The following is a 14,501-nucleotide window of genomic DNA, read 5'->3' on the forward strand; positions in this document are numbered from 1 at the left end:
TATTATTCGAGTGAGTCGATGGCAAGTTTAAGTCAAGTATACACGACACTACTCGATAGTATATAACGAGAAACAAGATTATTCGCTATTTATGTACTTATAGTATCTCTCGATCATTGCACTATTTTAGCACTCCCGATACTTATTTCCATACAAAACTCATTTTTGATAGATAAAGAACACGTAAAACGCGGAGCGATATTAATCGACGTATTAATGATCAACTACTCGACTCAAAAACATCGACGGTGTCCGCGCAATGCATAATGGACAATTCATGTCGAAACGTAAATGATAACTACGGTACGACAAAAACGCACTTTGTGAGACACCCTTTTTCTTTTTCTCTCTTGCTAACAGACCGATGCTACCTCCCGAGAATCGGTGTCTCGAATATCGCCGGCGTCATCTTTTTCTCTTTTCCTCTGATTATCACTTTTAATTCCTCATCAATAAATCTGACGATCGTGCGATTCTGTTATCGCTTAAGTGTGTCGACGATAATACCGAGAGTGACAGACGCGTTGACTCGACACGACGTGAAGTACGGATTGCAATATCGAAAAACGAAAAGATTATTTGCTACTTACGTACTTACGATGCGTCTCGACGATCGCATATCGCTATTTCGGCACTCCCGATACTTGTTTCCGCGCGAGACTCACTTTCAACGGGATTAAAGAAACGTGAAACGCGGAGCGATGTAGATCGATGTGTTAATGACGGTAGCTCAATACAAAAAGATCGACGATTGCCGCGAAATTGGGGTGTACGGCGTCGCAGTCTCGCAAGAACGCCATCTGTGGGATATCCCTTTCTCTCGTTGGCTCTTGTTAACAGACCAGCCGAGATTCGACATCGCGTGTGTTTATCCTTCTTTTTCCATCTGATTATCACCTAATTTCCGATTAATATGACGATCGTGCGATTTTATTACTACGTGAGTAACTCGAAGATAATAATGGGTGTTTTCCAGCTACGTACATTGTGGGTGTGGTCCAACAACCGCTACAAATGCTGCGCAGCGTTTCTCCCTCTTATTCTATTCCTCGGATTCGAATGAAGAAAGAGAATGAAATAAAAACGCTACAAAGCATTTGCAGCGCCCGCTGGACCATACTCTGTGTTACACAAAATCAGTTTATTGGTTGCATATTATCTTACTATATTATCTTATATTAAAATATTTTAAATAATATGGGACTAATAAACTAGTTTTGTATACTCAATGTAACGTAGCTGGAAAGCACTCAATAAGGAGTTTTTGCAAACATACGGTATAGATACGGTAAACGCCAAAATGACGTCATCGAGTCAAAAGACCAAACTGCGCATGCGCATCGGTCACTTTGACGCTATTCAGATAACGTGCGAACGTTATTTCTGAAAAATAGCATTCACGAGTAATGTCGACGTTATGGCTACCAAAATGAAATCTGAACGATTGAGATTCACAAGTCAAGATGATCTCATACTTTTAAGGGAGATTATATCCTAAAATCCATGAAAAGAGAGTGAAAAATGAAGAACGATTGCAGATCGTGTAGGATACTGTTTTATCGTATGTTATCGTAGCGTACGTTTTATCATACGTTTACAGTGCAAAAATTCTTTTGAAGTAGGCGACATAAAAACGGAATACAGTATGAAGTCACATGACTTTAGCGTTTACCGTATCTAAAATACGGAATTGCAAAAACTCTCTAATGACAGTAATAAACACCGACTCGACACAACGGTTGCATTAGCGAGAAGATTATTTGTCATTTACGTATGAGAAATACATAGTAGCTAAAAACGAATATAGCTGGTCGATAATGTTCAGTAACTGCCGATATCAAATGGTAATGTAACTGCGGGGCGAGCCTACAGAGATCGTCGTTGTAGCAGCGCGACAGTGCTTGCACACAGCGCTAACTATTGGCGTACGTTATCGATTGTATCGATCAACATTTCTCCGCGTTTCACGCGTCTTTTACACGTCGAGAGTGCATCCTGTAGGAAAACAAGTATTGCGAGTGCCGAAACATATCGATGTGCGATCGTCGAGACGTGTGCAAAACGTAAGCAGCGAGTACATCTCAGTGCGTAAGTAGCGAGTGATCTCCACTTCTGGATACGTGCAAACCGTGCTTGTCGCGTCGCGTTACGAGTCGGCGTCTGTCGCTCATATTATCTTCCTCGCTCGAGCAGTCACAGAATCAGACGATCGTCAGATTTATTAATCGGGAATTAGAAATATAGCAGGTAAGAGTAGGTGAATAGACAGACATGAAACGCGCCAGAGATATACTCGTCGTCGAATCTTGGACGGTAGTATTAGTTAGGTTAGCAAAAGAGAAAAAGGGAAAGATAGGAAAGAGAGAGAAGTGTATATCGCAGATGGCTTCGGACTACACACGTATACTCCAATTACGTGGTAATCTTCGATCTTTTTGCAGATTGAGTAGTTGCTATTAACACTTCAATTCACATCTCTGTGTTTGACGGATCTTTAGGCGAGTCGAAAGTAAGTCTCGCGCGCGAATAAGTAATCGGGAGTGCCCAAACAGTGACGTGCGATCGTCAGGATGTATCGTAAATATGTGAGTAGCGAATAATCTCGTTTCTCGACTCTGTAACCCGTGCTTGTCGCGTCGTGTCGAATCGGCGCGTGTTTATCACTCTCATTATTATCTTCGATTCACTCAAGCGTTAGTAGAACTGCGTCGGATTTACCAGTCGAAATTAGAAATTCGATGAAAATCAGAGGGAAGGAGGAAGATAAAATGAGGGATATTCACGACGTTGAATCGAGAGGTAGCGTCGTGCTGTTAGTAAGAGAGAGAAGGGTATATCCGCTAGAGTGCATCTTTGTCGACTCGTGGCATCGTTCACGTTTTAGCGCGCATTCACGTACATTATCAATTGTGCGGCCATCTTGAGAATTTCGATCTTTTTGCTTCCAGCAACCGCCGTCGACACATCGATCGACATCGCTCCGCGTTGCACGTGTCTTGGACCTGTCGAAAGCGAGCCTCGTGCGGAAATAAGTATCGGGAGTGGTCGAGAATAGCGATGTGCAATCGTCGGGATGTAACGTAAGTACCTTATTAGAGAATAATCTACCCCTTTCTTATTGTATACTGCCGGTGCTTGTCACGACGTGTCGACTTGGCGCCTGTCGCTTTCGTTATTATCCGAGTCGTTCAAGTGGTAATAGAATTGGACGTCTGGCAGATTTATAAAGCACGAATTAAAAATTTGATGGTAATTAGTGAAAAAAAAGAACGACGCTAGAAATGCGCGAATCTCAGGCGATAGAGTCGGCTTGTAGGTAAGAGTGACAGAGAGAGATGTATTTACTTCAGGGCGTCCTTGTCAAACCGCGCGACATGTTTTTGCGCGCATTTATAGCGTCCATCATGCATTGCGCGGGCATTCTCGATCTTTCCGCATCAAGCCACCGCCATTAACATATTGATCGACATCGTCTCCGCCTTTTATATGTCTTATCTAATCGAAAGTGAGTCTCACGCGTAAATAAGTATCGGGAGTGTCGAGAATAGCGATGTGTATGAGAATAGTGATCGTCGGGATGTAACGTAAGTACCTTTATTAGAGAGTATCCTCGTTTTCACTATATATTATCGGTGTTTGTCGCGACATGTCGGCGTATGTCACATTAGTTATTGTTCGACTCGTTCAAGTAGTAATAGAATTGGGTGATTGTCGGATTTATGTATTACAAATTAGAAATTCGGTGATAATTAGAGAGAAAGAGAAATGTTAAATGATGCGAGAGATTCGCGACACACTGAATCTTAGGCGGTAGTTCGGTGCGACTGTCAGAGAGAGAGAGAAGGAGAGAGAGGGAGACTCGCGCGAAGTCTATGCCGCGAATTCAATTTTCATTTACTTAGAGACGACGACTACGACGACAACTCTATCTCGTGTGTTCGTGCGCACGTAGAGACGCATTCCCGCTCCGATGTCTCGGTTATATTACATTTCCAAACGAGCCGCTTCTTATACAGCATTATCCGGTCGCCTGGTGCCGACGCCTTACTGCAGCGCGTCGTGGAAGCGGCGAGCAAGGAATGCGTATATCTGGAGGCAAGCAGAACTCGACTCTCGTCCCGACGTGGAATCGCATTACCGGCAACCGCCTTTCCACGGTGAGTAGATAGGTAGATGGGTAGGTGGGTGGGTTGGTTGGTAGGTTGGGTACGTACGTATAAAATGCCGTCGGTCCAGAAATACGAGTATATATCGTCGATATCCCGCACGGGAATTGAAATGAATTGCGGACGATCGCGGCTGCGTAGAAGGAATGCCGTAGGATCGCGGCCTTGTCCACATTCCCTTGGGGATTCAAGAACCCCAAAAGGTTCTAATTTCACGAACTCCTCGCGAATACGAGTCGTACCGTGCGTTGCGTCTTTAACCTTTGATCTCTCACTTCCCCGCTCGTCGTAGATTATCGGACATATAATGGCATTGCGCACTTCCAATTACACGTATACGTTACTCTCTTAAGGTTCACCATGCGCTTTGTAAAATATTGCAAATGTCCTTTTCTTCCGCTCGTTCAGGATTGTCGATGTAAATGTCGTTGCGTCAAAATAAGAGACACGAGATTCACAGCTGAAAACAGCTTTATTTCGTGAAGAATTTAAAATATCGTATATGATCTCGGAAAAACAGTGTCAAAGGTTTCTTTTATACATTGAGAAAAAGAAATCTAAAAAATGAATGATATTTATGTAGCACACTGATATTTAAATCTAAATTCTTTCGTTTAAATAGGATAAAGAATTGTTTTCGTGAAAGGTGTTTTAGGAAAATATATATTTTCTCATTTGAAAGAAATTTTTGCGCAAAGTATACACACACACATCACATATATATTGGTGTGAGTTATTAATATCCATCGAATAAATATTTCTTATTTGTTAGATTTTTTCTCAATGTATATCGTAATATGAGTTGACGTATTTAACGTAGTTAACATCTTGCACTTTTCGACCTATAATGTTGTTACAATTTTTAACACGTTTTTTAAACTTCCTTATGAAGTTTCTAATAAAGTTTCGAGAGATGTCTTTTACGACACACTATATTAAGCTTTATACCATGAACAGTTTTTATGCGCGTGTGTATACGTTCGCATTCCCGGTGCGATAACACGGAAATGACATGGCAAACGGACACATGAGAAGAGTTAAAGTATTTTTGGCCGATTGAAACGTTATAAAACTTAACGACGCGTGAGCAACTAAAGAGTCTGATATCGTAAGGGAAAACGCCGCGACGGAAAGGGTGACACTAACTTTATATAACTCTGAGAACGGTTAATGAAGGAGATAGGCAGTGTAAAGTTTGACAAAGCTAACGATCGCTGAAGCCTCGTGAAAGTTGAATGTTGCTCACTGTGTAAAAGCGGGAGTTCCGTGCGTATAAGAGGTAGTTATGAGAACGGCGCGAGGGCGGAATAGTTTACAATAATAGAACCGCATGGATGATTCGCTGTTTTGATATAACTGTAGAAATGCAACTTCCATCCGCGCCGCGTAATCTCGTTTCACGGAAAATGAAGCTCTCGTTGAGAAGTCCTCTCCTCGGTAGACTCATACTCTAAATGTAACTACGCAGAGCGCGCGACAAGTTTTTAATCGAAATATTAATTCGAATGCAAGAGTTTCTGATGCAGAAAGCATCTAAGTTTTACTATACCGATATTTCAGTCGGAATCACGCTATCGCAACTTAATAATAAAATAATCAAATAATATACAATAATAGAAGTATTCATTAGCAAACTATCTTATTATTGTATATTTCGTATATTTTCCTTGATTTATTTCAACGCACGAGATAGAAAGTAATATCGGCATATCGTAATAGTAAATCGTAATGAAAGCATTGCACCGAAAAAATTCGTCAATTATCGTGACGGTATCGTGAGAAATTCTCGTCTTATACTTCTCATTCGTCCAACTATTTCCCTTTTTACGCGTAACGTGCGGCACAACGCGATTGTCTCGAGAGCTTGGCTTTGAGTGTCTATTACGACATTAATCTGAAACCGGGCTAACGTAAACTAGCTTCAGCCGAGCATGATTGTCGACAGGAGGATCCCTCTACCTGTTATGTTTGCGAGCATTTCAGTCAGCGCGCTGATGAACGTTGTCGTCCGATGAGGCTTTCAACCTCATGCGTCGGCTATCTATATCGGAATCCCTTTCGCCGCTTTGATTGTACTTACCACATTCAGCGCTCGAAGGGCTATAACGCCCTGCTTTGTATGCACTTCGGAGGCCATATCGGTATAATATCCTTCTCTTACCTTCGCACTTAACGTAATTCACTCGTAATCCCCATATTTGTTGAATGCGCCACGCTTACGATTAGTTACGTGTGTGTTAACGTTAATTTCCCAATATATCATCGCGCATCTGAACGGCGGATGTTCTTATCGCTGTACCCAATGTCGTTACGCCATAATTAAGATTGGAAAACGAATTTATCATTCTTCGATATCCTTACAGTAATGGGTATATCTTAAAACGATCAAAAATAATGTTCGATATTTATTATCGTACTAAGACATCCCATTACTGCGAAAATATCGACGTATCAAAAATACACTGAATTTTGCGCGGTTACATAATATTTTCTGAAAAGCAAATGGTTAACACAGTTAAGTGTTTATTGAATTCGCAGACATGTTTGGTTAAATAACCAGACATGTTTGGTTAGTCTGCCAAAAATCTTGTTAACTTAAACAGAATTCGGGTTACTTCAATCGGAATTTCTGGATCGTTCATATTTGACCAGATATTTGGTTAATTCAACCAAATCTTTTTTTTCCGTGCATAGATCATTTTGTTCGCTAACTTGTAACTTGGCACAAAGTCTGAGTTCTAAAAAGAATCCAAGCATTTTCTACTGCAACCCAATTTCTGAAGCTAAATATGAATTGGCTGTAGTTACGCATGAATGATCCAACCTACATGAAATACGTATCGAGAAAAATGAAAATAGGAATTTGATATACGATTCAAAATGTATAGATAGCACTGAATCTTCGCAATCGTTCAATCAATCAAGCAGAGTCAATTTTTTTTCTTTTTAAGAGTATTTTAAGAGTATTTTTAAGAGTATATCATTTAACTTAACCTTTTAAAAATGTGTAAAAAGACGCAACTAGTAAATGATAAAGACTTCTTTTTTTAATTAGCTTTAATTGTCGTATTAAACATGGATCTTATGTAAAGATATTTTATGGACTACCCATTGTTAACAAAAACTCAAAAATCAATTTTGTGGGTTGAATGATAACTGTGACAAATTTCACATGGTTTTCTTTCAGCACGTTATCACAAAAAACTCCTCGTTGAAGGATCCGCGAATAAAGCAGGCCGTAGTCAGAGACTTGATATAAATTTGCCGCGGAGAAACGGTGAATTATTCTTAAATTATTAAAGAAGCCGGGCGTGAATGATCGCTCTTCGCGCCGACACACGCTCCAATTTCCTATCTATATTCATGCGGTTCGTTATCGTAAAATTGGTGTCCACGAGTTGGTTGGCCCCACTCACGACCAGCCGATAACCGTCTCGTCGTTCCCGGGAAATAGGACAGCGACCTCGTATTGGATATGCTGGCAACAGATATCCTACGTACTTATACACGTCTTACTACGTAGGACCGGTGCTAAGCGGCGTCGGCAATCTATGGCGTCTCGTACGTCTCGCGCGAGTGTTTGTGTCGCAATTCCGCAAACTCATTCGCGATACCGCAGCGCAAATACCAGCGTTCGATGTGCATAACGAACCCGCGGCGCCGGTCGTCTCATGTAGTCGGAAACGAGCATCCGAAGCGTCGTCTTCGTTTGGAGGACGACGGAACCCGAGTGAGGTTTTGCTTAACTCCGGAACAATAGCGATATTTTTACTTGTTTCCTGTTTAGTATCGCGAAAATCTATTAATACTATCAAATACATAGTACTCGATTTTTTGAAAGTCGGCCTGCAAATCATAATTAACTGAGTATACTGAGGAAAAATATCTAAGAAATAGTACATCTTTATTTGGTGAATACACACATTATAACAGCATGTTTATTTATATTAAATATTTTTCCACAAAGAAGAAAATATATCTCTTCTTAAAACTTTAGTAAATCTAGAAAATCTGAGTTTTTCTAGAAAGCTATTATTTATTCTATTTAAATAAAAGAAAATAGATTTAGTACATATGTTATTTTTTTTAGTGTACCCATCAGTTAAATATTTACTAATTTTTAGATATTTTTCTTAATTGTAGAAAGGTCAAGGGTTTAAAATTGTCAATTTTGGTATGTTTTCAAAAATCAGAAAGCGAATATTTAGGAATGGTGTGAAATGTTTGACAGTTTAACGTCTAAAAAATATTTATTAATCAGAAGCAACATTATGAAAGAACTGAGAAGAAGAGTACTTTTCAGAAATTTTTTTTCTCTCATTCTATCACTTTCGACACTTGTGCCTCGTCGTTTGTAACATTAAAATGCACATTCGCGGCTATTGTTATGGCTTGCGATGACATTTGTTCTTCGTTTACTGGCGATTTCGCGTGCCTAGGAAAGTCTTAGATACTACGAGTCCGGGTTAGCGTTGCAATTTTAGCGACATAGCGCGAACCTATCTACAACTTAGCGACAAGGAGACTATTACCGGGCGTGTCTAGCGGTCATGTATAGCACCAGAACGAGTCACGCGATTGGGAACAAGTCTATATAACCAAACCGAGGGAAATTGTGCAGAAACTTTACAAGACGTTTCGGTTGAACTTATCCTGATATACTAGACCACTGCTCAAATGCTCTCTTGGTTACTTCGCACTAAGATATTCGACGACGATTAGTAGAAGCGTATAGAGTGACTCGTTTGCAGTCTGCGGCTAATAATTCTTCAGAGTGTGCGATAGAATTGCATCGAAATAGTCTTCCATTTTACATTCATCGCACACATTAGAAAAACTAGAGTATTATCTAATATAAAAAATAAATATCTAAATAAATCGCGTAGACAACGCTCGTTGACGACAACAAATCTATCTTTTTTCCGAATCCTTGCGAAGAAAATCAGTGAGGCGTCTGTTGATTTTGGAAGATTAGTTATATTATTAATATTGATGAATGTGTTATTAAATCATTCTTTATCGTGGAATTTTTTATGCGGAACTAAATTTATGAAAAAAGAGAAAAAAGAAAAGAAAATCACTCAGTCTCCAATACACTGAGAGAAAAATTATATTAAAATCAACAAATATTTTCTTGATGGGTGCCGTTAACATATTTTCTTAAATCTACATTCTCTTTATTTAAATCAAATACTGTTTACCTGATTTAAATAAACAATATTTGGTTTAAATATAGAGAATATAGATTTAAGTAAATATGTTAATGGCACCCACCAAAAAAATATTTATTGATTTTAAAATAATTTTTCTCTCAGTGTATTATTATATGCCAAATTGAAGAGGAAGAATGTCTAAGTTTCGAAATATAGTTAGATTTTGCAATAGTAGCTTAAACTTGGATTCAAGTTTAAATTCTCTTTAAGTACGTCAAACATATCAGAACACGTTAGAAGAGAGTTTGAACTCAAATCTATGTTTAAACTGCTTGCTGGAAAACCCTTAGAGTTTCACCCTGTGATTTTCTCTATGCATCTTTCACGCCACTTCTCGTAGATACGCGCGAGTACGATGTAATGTTGGGATGCACGATATTCGGATAAAAAAACGCATTTGTCGTGCGAATCTTCGAAGGGATGAAATAGCGAGCGATATTTTTCTGCTGCCGATATCAGCCGTAGCCAGGTCGGAGCGGCGCGATCGTTGTTTCGATCTCCCGTGGTTCCCGGTATCCACCCACGAAATTTCATTGCGCGGTCGTAAGGAAGTTGAAGAGCTCGAGATCGGGTTTGTACGTCGGCGGATCGAGTGTCAAGTCGCGGGATGACGCGAGTTTTTACAACTTCGCGGGGACAAGCGTTATGAACGGTTCAGAACAAGATTCGCGAGCGACTTCCGACACGTCGATCGCAGGTCGGACGGCAGAAAACGCGAGGGAAATATCGCGTTGATAGAAATCTCACTTCCAGAGATTTATCCCGTTTTAAGCCAACCGCCACGCTTGTCGCGATGGCTGGCGCGAACACGTGCGCAAAAGATTGGCGCTTGATCGCGCGGTGACTTTCCTCCTTCAATTTTCCGATATGATCCTTCAAAATCCAGCGGATTCTGTAGTTTCGCACGCGCGACTCTCTGTCGCCCCGTAATTTAAAAAGTAACATTTTATTGCTAGATATTATTTCATTCCATCAGCTCTCTCCATCCTTCATTTTATTATTCATCTATTCTTTTACTCTACTATTATTTATGTGACTCGCATCGCGCGGCACATCGCCACGAGCAATTAACAGTGCTGCACCGTGCCAGAAGAAACTTGCGAATTGTTCGAAATTCAACGCGAAATTTATTCGTCGCGGCAAAACAAACATGTCGGGCCATTCGCCGCGGCGTGTCTGTGAGCGCGCGTGTGCGCGTTTCCGCAATTTCGCTCATCGTAATTTCCGCGACTGCAATGGCGCGCAGTGTTAAGCAGCCGATCAGGCTCAAATGCTTATGCCTCCTAGGTTTCATACGTTCGCTCGGTATCAACTGAACGAGACGAGACGAAACGAGACGGAAGGGATGAGGAGGGAATGGCGCGAAATCGACTGGGATTTCACATTGCGACTATGCGTAATCGAAAACAGCGGTCGCGCACGCACGCAGCTTTCTCGCACAAACAGGCAGAGTCCGGGGAAATCCGCGATGCGACGCGGCGATGCAACGAATAAGCGCGTATGCAAAGCAGCCGGCGGTCCGCGGGGCTTGGAGCTTAATGAAAAATCGATGCGCCCTCGTTGCCCGAGCGGCGAATCGTTATCCGAGAGACGGCGCGAGAACGCGAACGAGGGCGGACGGCCGGCCGGCTCGGAGGGTGGATGGCACGGAGCCCCGTGTAAGTGTCCGCGAACAGCCGAAGCCGCAGGGTGGATGGCCTTTCGCGCGATAAAAATCCCGCGACTATGCAAATTCCACGACGCTGAAATCCCACGGAGGGATTAACAGAGAGCCGAGTGAGCGTCGTCGGGACGGCAACGCGCTCGGCTTGGTCGTCTCTCACCTCTTATATTCTGTTCCGTCGTGCGGTCGTGCTCGCTTCAGCGGAATGCTCAGGAGGAAGCGACGCGCGAATTCACTGACTCATCGGCTGACCGCCTAATGAGAGCGTTAAACCGCGGAAAATAAGAATTACCACGGATTATTAAGCTCCCTGTCGTCTCGCGAGCGCGTTTGGAAAGTCTGTCGCGGCGTTATTTGTGTGCTTCTCGATGTTGCTCTTCCGCAATAACGGTATCGCGGGCGGTGGATTTAAATCGGACTGAGGTAATTTCGGCGAAATGAAACCGATGTCACGTGACACGCGCGAAACATTTTTGTCGCGCGGTGAAATATAAACAGCGCAGTTTCGGTTATGTCGGAGAATGTACGATGAATCCGATTTTAGACGTGCGAGAGAGCATTTTTCCCCGGTTGCGAAAGAGAAAAATAATTCTGCGTTAATGTTCTGACCGTTAATACACGTGTCACAACGTGGCATCGTTAACACAACGTTAACTGAGTCGAATTCGTGGATCGCGCTTCGCAGCCCGGAACAGTAATATCCTATAGCTACGCTGTGTCTTTTCACGACGAATGTTCCTCCGTTTCGTTTGACGTTTATTACCAGGGCGCGAAGAAGGATGCATTCATTTCCGGCTATTATCCGGCGCGCAACAAATAGCACTTTATTTACAAGAAAACGACGCGACGTTCGGGGACGTTTATTAATGAGCGCCGACTTGTCGTCTCGTCAACTGCTCGTCGCGAATATTCATTCGCGAAGTTGTATTGTAAGACGACTTTCTGTTCCCCGCTAACAATCCGATTATGGTTCCCTCCCGCGTCATCCTCCCACCGACACCCTTATGCAAGCGTAATATATTGTCACCCTCCTCCCCATCTAACCGACCACGATGAAAGTTTCTTTCTACTATTTTAGAGACAAAAATCTTCGCTACGGCGTCTAACGGAATTGCGTGAAATTAATCACGTCCTGCGCGGCAAAACGAGCATGAGGCACGATATCTTGTTCCTTACAAGCCCCTTTCGCACGAATAACGAAAGATATGAATCAGTCGTATAAAATTACACTCGGAATAACGAATTGTACACGATTATTCCGGGAGGAATAGAGAGGCGGCGGGAAGGGGCGGCGGCTGACGGGCAGAAATGTATAACGGTGTTTTCTGAAAAAATTCCATTATTTTTATGCCGTCGGCCGTGATCTGAAATTTCAATTTAAGTTAAATAGCTGTGTATTTTGATATGTAGATGAACGTATCCGAAGAATCATGCCGCGAAGTTTCTTTTTCGGGAGGTATGCACCCTTCTTCCAGTCGAGCTTCTCTTTGTAAAGATTGCGAATAGAGAATTCGCCGGGGCATTGAAGTGAGAATTATTGCGGCAGATTATTCATATTTCAATCGCGTATCGTGCTCATTGTGCCGCATCTTATATAATCACGGACACATAAATAGTTTCTGATATGCGCTTTGTAACAGTTGATAAGATTCATGTTTGAATACTTTGCGAGGCTGGGAAGAACGCTGAAAAATTCTAAATAGAATTATGTTATTATTTGTGAAGTAAACCGCTCGTACTTTAATCATTGTTGAATTATTATTCTTGGGCGTATAAAACGCTTTTTAGAAAATGAGATCATTTGATTTTCTTCTCATCGGCATTGAGAGAATAACCGTCTCTACGTCGAGGACGTTCGACACTATCTACAGATATTTTCCAGTCCGACCTTTATTGAAAATTATTCGCGGTTGTGCTAGCTAGCGAAGAGAAATAGAAAATTCCCGGTTTGGGGCGAGAATTCGCGAGGAGATGGCGGGAGTTAATAGAATTCCTGCAAAATGCCAAGGATGATGCGGCCCTACGTAATCCCACGATATGTCATCCTGTCGAACATTTCACACGACAAAGAGCTTCGCCGACCGATATTCCAATAGCGCTACTCCAATTTGTTGTTGCCTGTTAATAAAACGAGAAAGAGAGAGAGAGAAAGATGTAAATGTGTTTCTACTCCGTTTCATATCATCCATTAATCAATTTGTCGATTGACAAAATACTACTTTTCAACCTTTTTCAGTGCATTTCTACTAAAATAAAACGATAATAATTTGCACGCGTTATCACTTGTCAATATCTTCTTTTATTCCCAGTGGAATGATTACTAAAAATAATTAATGTTTTGCGTTTCGCGAATTTTTGTACAATGTTGGCATTACTCGTCAACAAAAATTTATATATTCACGTTTGATTATAGTTTAATTCCATTTGTATTTGACACAATTTTTATTGTCACTGCGAACCAGATTGATATAAATGGAGTAGAACATCAAAATTCTCAAAACCAATTATGTTGCTTCCTGAAATACAAACGGTTAAAGAAAAGCTTAACAATTAAAGAGGAATATGCAAAAAACAAACAAAAGACAAACGTGGCTACTTGTATACGTAAATATATTTGTAATGATTTTGATAAATAAAACACGGGCTGACAATTCTAGTTTTGATTATGGTCCCTGATCCTCTTTAACGAAGCAACAAATGGAATAGCATGCGTAATATTAAATGACAAAACCGCGAATGTTGGAAAATGAAAGAAAATGTTTAAAACAGGAAAGCGTCATTACATTAGCGATCAACAAATTAAAAATATTCTGTGTCTCTTTCAGCACTTTTGTGCGATCATTTGAAAATGAGCAGATTAAATCGCAATAAAATGTAACTCGTTCGTTAAATTTGATAAAAAGTACGTCCTATACAAGGTGGAAAGAATCGATTATTGTTAAAAGAGTTAATCGTTTGACGCATGTTACTGAAATCGAGTCAGATGTATTGATGATTCGTATAACCAACGACATTCGAGAACGTTTGTTTATCGATATTCCTCACAATATTTCTACTTGGATATTCATAAATAAATGAGGAACGCATTGTGTGTAGTGCAATTTCGCAGTGTAATATGGCTAATCAAAAATAATGCGAAATATTGAAGTTTCGCATCGCCGAGCGACTGAGTTGACAAACATATATGGCCGTAATTTCACGTAACTAAATAACTGCGTCAATTTTCACTATCATTCAGTAAAGAAATAACTTTGCGTTTATATTATCGTGCGCATAATTTGAGGATTTCTGCGTGAAATGTCCCGGCCCCAGGGATTTTTACGCTGTTATATTTCAAAAGTATGACAGAAGCTGCTTTCACAAAGTAATGCAACGTTTTCACATCACGATGCAGATATTTAGAGAGAGAGAGAGAGAGAGAGAGAGAGAGAGAGAGAGAGAGAGAGAGAGAGAGAGAGA

The 14,501-nt window shown here is 41.0% G+C and overlaps 2 protein-coding genes across 17 annotated transcripts in view; one reads left to right on the forward strand and one right to left on the reverse strand.

The window, feature by feature from the left end:
- Positions 1 to 14,501, forward strand: part of LOC116847073 — a 280,111-nt gene that overhangs the window by 260,581 nt on the left and 5,029 nt on the right. For 6 of the 7 annotated variants that reach the window (XR_004378655.1, XM_032821678.1, XM_032821679.1 and 3 more), the window contains 2 exons: positions 2,949 to 3,080; positions 4,017 to 4,157. Coding sequence is in view for 6 of the 7 variants with exons in the window: in XM_032821678.1 (XP_032677569.1) it covers positions 2,949 to 3,080; positions 4,017 to 4,157 (273 nt within the window). In the remaining variant the exon portion in view is untranslated. Of the gene's footprint in view, positions 1 to 1,883; positions 2,064 to 2,948; positions 3,081 to 4,016; positions 4,158 to 14,501 lie in introns of those variants that run through there. The other variant, XM_032821676.1, reaches the window with a different exon arrangement.
- The window catches only part of LOC116847068 (glutamate receptor ionotropic, kainate 2), a 330,836-nt gene that overhangs the window by 108,066 nt on the left and 208,269 nt on the right, over positions 1 to 14,501 (reverse strand). Inside the window, exon 1 of one of the 10 annotated variants that reach the window (XM_032821668.1) lies at positions 591 to 1,055. The exons of 8 other annotated variants lie outside the window; for them this stretch is intronic. Coding sequence is in view for 1 of the 2 variants with exons in the window: in XM_032821667.1 (XP_032677558.1) it covers positions 595 to 619 (25 nt within the window). In the remaining variant the exon portion in view is untranslated. Of the gene's footprint in view, positions 1 to 590; positions 1,056 to 14,501 lie in introns of those variants that run through there. One more of the 10 variants, XM_032821667.1, reaches the window with a different exon arrangement.

The sequence above is a fragment of the Odontomachus brunneus genome, unplaced genomic scaffold, assembly GCF_010583005.1.
Source record: "Odontomachus brunneus isolate Ranch 3 - 2012 unplaced genomic scaffold, Obru_v1 Obru_scaffold_073, whole genome shotgun sequence".
NCBI lineage: Eukaryota > Metazoa > Arthropoda > Insecta > Hymenoptera > Formicidae > Odontomachus > Odontomachus brunneus.